Source organism: Ascaphus truei, chromosome 7 (assembly GCF_040206685.1).
Source record: "Ascaphus truei isolate aAscTru1 chromosome 7, aAscTru1.hap1, whole genome shotgun sequence".
Classification (NCBI taxonomy): Eukaryota; Metazoa; Chordata; class Amphibia; order Anura; family Ascaphidae; genus Ascaphus; species Ascaphus truei.
This window is the reverse complement of record NC_134489.1, coordinates 30,952,887-30,962,329: the sequence shown is the minus strand read 5'-3', so window position 1 is coordinate 30,962,329 and position 9,443 is coordinate 30,952,887. Positions and strand designations below refer to the sequence as shown.

The following is a 9,443-nucleotide window of genomic DNA, read 5'->3' as shown; positions in this document are numbered from 1 at the left end:
GCAGTGGCAGCTGGTCCATTTCTTCAGATTTTCTCAGAAAAGACATTTTAAAAACCTTAAATGGTAGCCTGGGGGTCGCTATTCAGAGCGGGAAGATTCCAGGCTTCAAGGAATTTCTTCACAGCATCCATCCTTCCAAGTTTTTAGATGACATCTTCATGAAGACATTTTGGGAGAATGCTTTTGGCTGTATTTGGCCAGCTGAGGAGACCAATAATTATACATCTACAAAACCTGAGGAAGGAACCCCTCAGTGCACCGGCAAGGAGAGGCTGGACAGTATTGATCCATCTGTGTATGATGTCAACAACTTCAGATACACATACAAAACTCACAACGCAGTTTTTGCATTGGCTCATGCTTTGCACCAGATGAGCATCTGTGTGCCAGGTCAAGGACCATTCAAAAACGGATCTTGTGCAGATATTTACAATCATCAACCTTGGCAGGTACAACCTAGCACATATGTCCAGTAGCAGGATTTGTTGTGCGCTCTGGTGAGAGAAGTTGAGATATTGTATATTATAACATGGTGCACCCTCTATTCCATTAAACCCTATAGAATACCTAGAGTTTTATGGGATATATTGGGATATGTTGTGTTATCTCGGAGAAAATTAGAAATGTAAATCCAGTTTAAAATAGAAAAAATTAATACATATTCCAATCTCAACCACTATTTCATCATAGTTGTACAATTCCTTGTGAAATTATTCTTTTAAAGTGGTTATCTGGGATATAATATGATCCTCCTTTCTAAAAACATACATGATGCTGAGAACATTCACTGTTATTAGTAGATTATTTACAATCATTATAGAGTGCTGCTGTATGTTTATTTTGAAAAGTAACTTATGCCTTGTCATGCTAGATATACTGATTTGGGCAAGAACAGCACTCCGGAGGACTTTTTGCAACAAGTTCTTTGATGTGCCATTCATTTCCCTGCACAGGGAAGATTTGATATACTGCTGTGTACCCTTGGTCTGTGATGAACGTACACCAGAGGCAGATCAATATGGTCCTGTTATCGCAGCTTTTTTACCTATCTATAAAAATATGTTAATTTTACATTGAACGTTTCAGATTGCACAGTGACTGCTTCTGTTTTAATCACAAAGATCTTTCTGTTTTCTGTTGCTCTTTGAAAGCATTATTATGATTTACAGTATGAATGGGCAATGTGTATCAGCAGCTGTAATTATTGGCTGCATCTGATAATGTTTGTTGTGTTTCAAAACAAAAATACATGTTTACTATGTGAAGTCTTCTGCCACAAGATACCTTACAGCTCTTGACATCAATGGGATGTAATGTTTGTTCCAGAACTGGAAGGGATCATATGGCCAGAGGCTGCTTGGTAAATATGGGCCAAACTAAGGAGGAGTTCAAGGAGTTTAATTTATTAGTCTCTCTCCCTATTTCTCCCAATCTCGTACCCTAGGAGATATACTACTGGCTATGCAAAGTATATTTAAATATATCCATCCCACGCTTCCTAAAATTATTTCAAGAAGCACTATATTGAGTTGACAAGCCTAAGGTACCTAGTGACTAGAATGGTGTACTGGTGTACTGGTGTCAGACCCAACAGAACTAGAAGCACTGCTTTTCTAGGCAGCCATTCTAGGAGTGTGAGCTAAATCAGTTGTTGGCTAGAGCCAATATATTCTGTTCAGTCAGACACTGTAGGCCCTTCCAGTCTTTCGGTGCCTTAGGTTTGTCAACTCAATATAGTTTCTATGGAAATTCTTTAACGTAGTGTGGGATGGGACTCATTTAAATATACTTTCAATATCTACCACGGTACGAAAGGTGTGCTCCTTTTTGAGCAGAGGTGTCTCTGCTTAAGTTATTTGGAGGGACATGTGAGGTGTTTTTCAGTATATACATCTTGAGACCCTTCTAAATTGAATAAGTGCTCATTGTATCCGTTTGTTTTTTTTCTGATACTTAAAAAAAGAGACCTGCATTTTGAGTGATTCGCGGAGAAAAGGAATTGGCAATTCGAGGCAGATTCAGATTTTTTTGGAACATGCACCCATCTCTAGTTTTTAAACCACATGAGGAATCCAGTTGAATTAATATTTTGGCCCAGAAATGTGATGTACCATATGTATGTATCTGAATCATGGTGATGATGCTGTCTACATTAAAAAAAAAATTAAATCTGAAGGGAAAGCAGTTTTCATAGAAGAAGTTTTAAGCAGTCATTTAAGTTTAGCTGATGGAAAACTGATGTATTAATTTTATTTTGTATACAGTGTATATGCTGCATTATTGTATCAATATAGCAGAAGGGATAATCTCCTTCCCCCCTATACAAGATCATTTATAAATGGCTTCTATTCTAAACCAGTTACAGGGACCAAGACTTGCTATAAATCTATTTTGTCTACTACTGTATATGAAATGTATGTATATTTTTTTTAACATGACAAACATTTGCAAAACACAGAACTAGCTCAGTTTTCGAAATAGAAGTACAATCTCTCAGAAAATAATCCCTGCTTTAATGATGTCTTTCCTTTCAGCTGCTTCATTACGTCAAAAAAGTAAAGTTCAACAACACTGCTGGGGAGACGATATTTTTTGATGAGAATGGTGATGCTCCCATGTATGTGGACATCTTGAACTGGCAGCTCTTCCCTAATGGAAGCAGTCGATATGTCCACATTGGCAGCTATGATGCCCGCTCTCCGAAAGGCCACGAACTGCAGATTGACCAAAGCAGAATCTTATGGAATGAAGGACAGATTCAAGTAAGTATTATAAAACCGTGCTCAGTATAAGGTGGTAACAGTGTTTGAAGAAACGTACACATATAAGTGCTTCATTATGCAAGTATAGGTCTGTATTTATACTGTAATTTCATAAATACAGTAATCTAATTACAAATAACAAGTTGTACTATAAAAGTGATGTGCATGTACTGTACACATGCCTAAATAAAGGACCAGCACGAAATAGTATTGTGTTATTTCTGTCCCGTCTCCATTTCTTTAGAATGTCCAAAACAGTATTGAACAGCATGTAAACCTGTTTCTGACACAATTAAAAGAAGTAATCTACTGTATAAGAGAACAACCTAAAATGATATACTGTAAGGTGAGATTCTCTAAGCTCTGGTAGGGTATATCAGAACTAGATCCTTCGTTAGTCAATGGCAGTTAATATGGGATGGAGCTCTGATACCCCTTATCGGAGATCAGTGATTTCCACCTATAGCAATACTGTATGTAAGGATATATAGTCAGAGACTTTGGATGAAAACAGAGTCTGATATCCAAGACTGGAACATCCACTAATGTATATGTTTAGCATTGAATAGCTATGCAAAGCTCACCTCCCACCCCCAAAGAAAAAAAACATGAATTATGCACATGGTTTATTTATGGTCTCTTTTTATGTGCTGATATAACTCAGCCTGTCAGCCCCATAGGTAATGGGATACTAGGGGCTATAGAAATCCTGGTTATGCACTGCAGAAATTGAGTAAATGTTGCAGATGGACATTTGGTAAACAATCTTTTTTAATATCTGGGTAAATAAAAGAGACGGCAGGGATATGATGTTGGAACTGCAATATACAACATGCAATATACCATAATGGCTTTGTACTCTGAACTACAATACTTCCAACCACAAAATTCCTAACTGATTCACTACAGCCACTACTTGCATATCCATGCTTACAAATTATGGTCCTAGAAAACAGACGTTGTGCTTGTGTTGCATGCGATTCCCAGCATTTAATTTAAATGCTTTTGGGGAAGAGTGCGGGCCTTTGTAAGCACCATGCCCCATCCACCCAGAACATTTTGCGCACCCTTGCCCTACATAATGTGTGTATGTAGCCTTAGTGAGGCACTACTGTACATCATATGGTTTATTTACTACATTGTATACAATGGACGTGACATAATTCTTATCAACTCACTTTTCTTTAAGTCTCCTTTATCAGTCTGCAGTGCCCCATGCCCAAAAGGCCACAGAAGAGCCACACGCCAAGGGCAAAAGATCTGCTGTTTTGATTGTTTACCATGCTCCGAAGGGGAGATCCTCAACCCTGCTGGTGTGTAATACTTACACTTACTGTTATACAACAAAAAGAAATGTGCTGGAAAAAGCGCTTAAGCTTAGTAAACAATAAAACAATACTGTCAAATGTACTCTAATAATTCAAGAATGCATAGTAAATTCATATAAATGAGCCAAGGCTGCCCGAAAACAGTAACTGAACCAAATCTGGGAAAACAATGCAGAAAACAGATACAAACCAGCACCTTAAAGATACAGTCCAAGTAAATGTCCAAATGCACTAATAAGTAGGTGGCATCTAGTCCTTATAGGATCATCCAATCATATGCACCTGGTAAATAGAGGTGAAGTAGCGCTCGAATGCAAGGTATAATAGCCAATGCCAGTATCCAAGGAAATCCAGAACCAATAATGATGAATTGAAGTAGTAGCTAGCAATATTGGGTCAACAAAACCTCCTGAAGACAGGTGATGGGTAGGAATAACCCCCCCACGATCAGTCTCATTGGAAGTAACCCTATAGCAATGATGTACTGACAGTTCCTCGGTTTATGGCTGGCAGGCTGTGCAGCTTCCAGTTGTAGTAAATGCAGAGAATGGGAAGGAGCGCACGATCCGACGGGAGCAAGGAGAGGACCAAGTTCAAAAAAAAAACTTTAATGTGTTATAGACCTAAAATCCAACGCGTTTCGAACGCTAGTGCGTTCTTTATCAACCTTGATAAACGCACTAGCATTCGAAACGCGTTGGATTTTAGGTCTATGACACATTAAAGTTTATTTTTTGAACAGGGTCCTCTCCTTGCTCCCGTCGGACCGTGCGCTCCTTCCCCTTCTCTGCAATCATATGCACCTGGACTGGCTTGCAGACTTCGTGCATGGCGTCATGTGATATGTGAAATCAAACACAAAGAAAAATCATAGTGTATACTGCTAGTTAAAATTACATGTAACATAAAAAACATACACATATAGAACACCAATGACAAATATAAACATAAAACACAAACAGAAGCTAAAAGAACAATTAAACTAATTTATTAAAAATACTGAAAACAACCATATTCAATAAAAATGGAGATGGCTTGTTGAAGATGGTCTGGTTATAAAACCAGAATCTTACTTACAACACAGCAGTTTGTTTCAAGCATGTGAGTCCAACGGTGGCAAAACAGCTCCTTCTCTCTGCTCAGTCATCGGGGGGGGGGGGGGGGAGGGGCTGCAGAACTTCCCAAAATCACCGGTGCACTCCGTTGTCATTTTCAAACTCTTGATGTGCTAGCTGGGGGACAGCTGCTGTTTGCTAATATGGCTGGAAAGATGCCCCACGCTTGAAACACTGCACACACTCCTCTCCAAGATCTCCTTGACCTCTGACCCTACACGTTACGTACAAATACTGTACTTCCAACATTTGTTACAAATTTAGTTACTGAAAAATATTAGCAATTTATTACTCTGAAATCTATGGTTAGACCTTCCTTCATCTGAAGGCTGGATATGAATTGTCAGCACCCACAGATTATCCAAATCTCTCTACGTATCACCTTACTTAGCAGCATAGGAATAGAATGAAGGGGTCTGTAGTTCTGCTCCAAATTACAAATTCTCAAAAAAATCAATATACAGTAGACCCAAAATAAACTATATTTTGCTATATACAGTGAATGTATTGTCCATACTGTATACCCCATGTACAAAAGTAGCAATAATTTGTATCTAATTATTTTCATTTTTCCCCAGATAACAGTGAATGCCTCAAGTGCCCAGAAGATAAATGGCCTAATGTCATAAAACAGGGATGTGTTCTGAAACCCAGCCAGTTCCTCTCCTATGAAGACTTTTTAGGAGCCTCTTTGGCTGGTATTTCAATCATTTTGTGTTTGCTGACAGTTTCTGTGCTCTGCTTGTTCATAATAAAGCGCAAGACTCCCATAGTAAAGGCCAATAACAGAGAGCTAAGCTACCTCCTCCTCATCTCCCTCATTATCTGCTTCCTCTGCTCCTTGGTATTCATTGGTCGACCGACCCTGACGACCTGCATGCTTCGCCAGGTGGTGTTTGGGGTCATATTCTCTGTTTGCCTTTCCGTGATACTGGCCAAAACTATCACTGTCATCCTGGTGTTCAGTGCTACCAATCCGGACAGCAGGATAAGAAAGCTGGTGGGATACAGTATTCCCATTTATATTGTTCCGTCCTGTACAATGATTCAGATAATCTTGTGCTCTGTCTGGCTGGCAAGTTCTCCCCCATTTGCAGAACTCAATATGGCAGCAGAGATTGGAACCATAATTATTGAATGCAACGAGGGATCCAAAGTGTTATTTTCATGCGTCTTGGGCTATATGGGTCTCTTAGCCTCGATTAGCCTCCTAGTGGCATTTCTAGCCAGGAAGCTCCCTGACACCTTTAATGAAGCCAAGTTTATCACTTTCAGCATGCTGGTTTTTGCCAGTGTTTGGGTGACATTTATCCCAGCTTATCTCAGCACCAAAGGCAAACACATGGTGGCTGTGGAGGTTTTTGCCATCTTATCTTCAAGCTCCGGGCTCCTTGTTTGTATATTTTTCCCAAAATGCTACATCATTATAATTCAGCCTCAGATGAACAGTAAAAAGTATATAACAGGGAGAAGCAGCAATAAGAGAGGATTGTGAGTAGGACCTGGTACATCTCACTCGCTGATCATCGCAATCTGTCTATCTGCCTTAGATCTGAAAAACATGGATAGGAATACTGGCCACATGAGCTTGCAAATATACAGTATATGAGAATGAAAACATTTTAATGGGAGTCAATGTCCTTATTAAAATTAAGCTATATATATATATATATATATATATGTATATGTATATATATAAATACACACACACACACGCGACAAAAAAGATTCCCAAAGAGATGCTCACGGGTTACCAAAGAAACTAATATCAAATTATTAGTAGAACAATAAAAACAAGGGAGAAAGAGGGAAACTCCATAACAACTCCTCAAAGGTACATGACTATACTATCCAACCCCAGAAAGAAACAGAGTGAATGTGTAACATTCTGCTACAGTATCCATCTGATAAGATGACAATAAGGTGCAGACAAACCACTGAAAGTGACTAGAAATAACTAATTATCATAAGATAACAAAATGGCCATAAGAATAATATGGTCAAGGAGTGAGAGACACAGGGACATGCAATTGATGTAGGTGTCATGAAAATATAAGTGCCTCATATATCACAAAAGTCACAAAAAAGAGTACAGGCATACCCCGGTTTAAGGGCACTCACTTTAAGTACACTCGCGAGTAAGGACATATCGCCTAATAGGTAAACAGCAGCTCATGCATGCGCCTGTCAGCACGTCCTGAACAGCATTGCCAGCTCCCTACCTGTACCAAAGCTGTTAGCAAGCAGGGAGACTATAGAGCCTGTTACAAATACGGTTTTTACATCAGTTATGCACGTATATTACGATTGCAGTACATGCATTGATAAGTGGAAAAAAGGTAGTGCTTCACTTTAAGTACATTTTCGCTTTACATACATGCTCCAGTTCCATTGCGTACGTTAATGCGGGGTATGCCTGTAGCTCTCGTACATGTATAAAACAATGAGAGCTGCAAACCTACACAAAGGATGATAATAGTGCACTGGAATACATTGTAGCAAGATTGCTAACAAAAAAGCCCTTTAGAAGTGGAAAATGAGACACTGATAAGTATAATTTCCAGTGAAGCACACAATCCTGAAGCTATGCATTATAACCTCTCTCAATAGATTATAAGTCCAGGTATAGTATAAAGTCCATAATGCATCACCACTGGATGAATCGCATGTTGGTGCTCAGGGGTATAAGCTCCAAGGGAGTGAAATGTGTAGGGTGAATGTACAGCTGGCCTGAAAATCCCTGAGGTGTGTGGTGGGCATTGCTGTGGACCCTGAGCCATAATTTGTTTATCCCTTCCCTGAACTTCAAACAACTGCCCCTGTGGACAGCCGTCACAGGAGGTATCTCAGAAAAAAGAAGGACTGCTGCAGCTTTTTCCTCCACCTGACCCTGGGGGGTCTCACTGCCTGTACCAACTACTTAATTTTAAGTGTATTACTTTATTTGCATTTAAATTATAAAACCATCTGCCCTATCCTGTGTCCTCTCTCTTTTTCACACATGGGAATTCTACCCATTCTATCCATCTGGCTCTGAGGGACGTCTTCTACAAACACCAGAAGAAGTGTCTGAGTTGGTTACTCTACACAACCACACTGCCTTTTAAATCATCGCAAATTGTGAGTGAGTTACTGACCAAGTCTCATCTTTAACTTTCTAGTAAAAACAATATTGCACTATATATTTTCCTTTTGTTTACATAATCCTGGATGTATTTGCACTCCTGATTTCCCTGCTTTCGTGAACCTATCTGGACTTGGATGGAGTCCATTTCCGGAGCTGAACTCCCACCAGTTGTATATATTCTTTTTTTTTCACTAGTATGTTCACTGGGTTTTATTTTCTAAACAGTATTTGCTCTTGAATTCTTTTTTGCTCTCATCCACCTTCCTGTGCTCTTACCCAGCTGTTGTTTAAACAGGCCTGTGAGCAGGAGATAAAGCATCATGTGTTCTGTCCCCAAGCAGGTTAGGCTGCTGTCGGGGTATCTGTGGCAGGGCCCAGTTCTGCCTGTCTTGGTCCACCATGATGGGGTTTGAATTGGTTCCCTGGATCTTGTTTTTGCTGCACCAGCTGAGTAGGCTATGCCCAACACCTTTACTCCTGATCTTTCTGATCTTCCTTGGGCAAAGAAAGCATCATCAGGTGGAGATGTGGTGGTGGGGGGGGGGGGGTCAGGAAGTGTAACCGTAGCAGGAGGAGTGGGAAGAGCACCAGGGAGCACTTCAAGCTATAAGGAGAACGCAAGTGCTGTAAGCCAAATAATTAATTTACCAATGCTCTACTAATAGTCCCAATAAATGTAAAATTTGTATTGAAAAAAGTTCAAGGTGCTTTGTCTTCTTACGGCCAGGTTCCTCTGCTCTTCAAGGTCCAAATACATGCAAAAACAGAAAAGAAGACAAGTATGACCTGCTTATAAAAATGCAAAATATGTATTGAGCCACAGGCCCCCAATCCTCACATACATGCAAGATAAATAAAGTGCAGTATCAGAGGATAACAAGGAGTAGGTTCTTCATAATCATCGCTGTGCTGAACGACCTCTCACTGTAGTGTCAGACCACAGGGCACAGCCCTGTGGGGTGCGCTGTAATGTTAAACCTCAATTCGCAGGTGATAGTATGTCAGGGGCAGTCCGTTGAATCCCATACCTGTAGAGCGGTGCAGCCGCAGGCGACAGCAGAGCTCCTGGCACTCAGATCAACTCGCACACTTCCGGGTTCTCACACCTACT

General features: G+C 40.1%; 1 protein-coding gene across 1 annotated transcript in view; it reads left to right on the top strand.

Moving 5' to 3' along the window:
• Positions 1 to 8,434, top strand: part of LOC142498500 (extracellular calcium-sensing receptor-like) — a 14,427-nt gene extending 5,993 nt beyond the window's left edge. The window contains exons 3-6 of the mRNA XM_075606733.1: positions 1 to 449; positions 2,535 to 2,762; positions 3,952 to 4,075; positions 5,784 to 8,434. The exon at positions 1 to 449 is cut by the window's left edge and continues 391 nt beyond it. Coding sequence (XP_075462848.1) covers positions 1 to 449; positions 2,535 to 2,762; positions 3,952 to 4,075; positions 5,784 to 6,700 — 1,718 coding nt within the window. The 3' untranslated portion in view covers positions 6,701 to 8,434. The remainder of the gene's footprint in view (positions 450 to 2,534; positions 2,763 to 3,951; positions 4,076 to 5,783) is intronic.
• Positions 8,435 to 9,443: the final 1,009 nt, after the last annotated feature.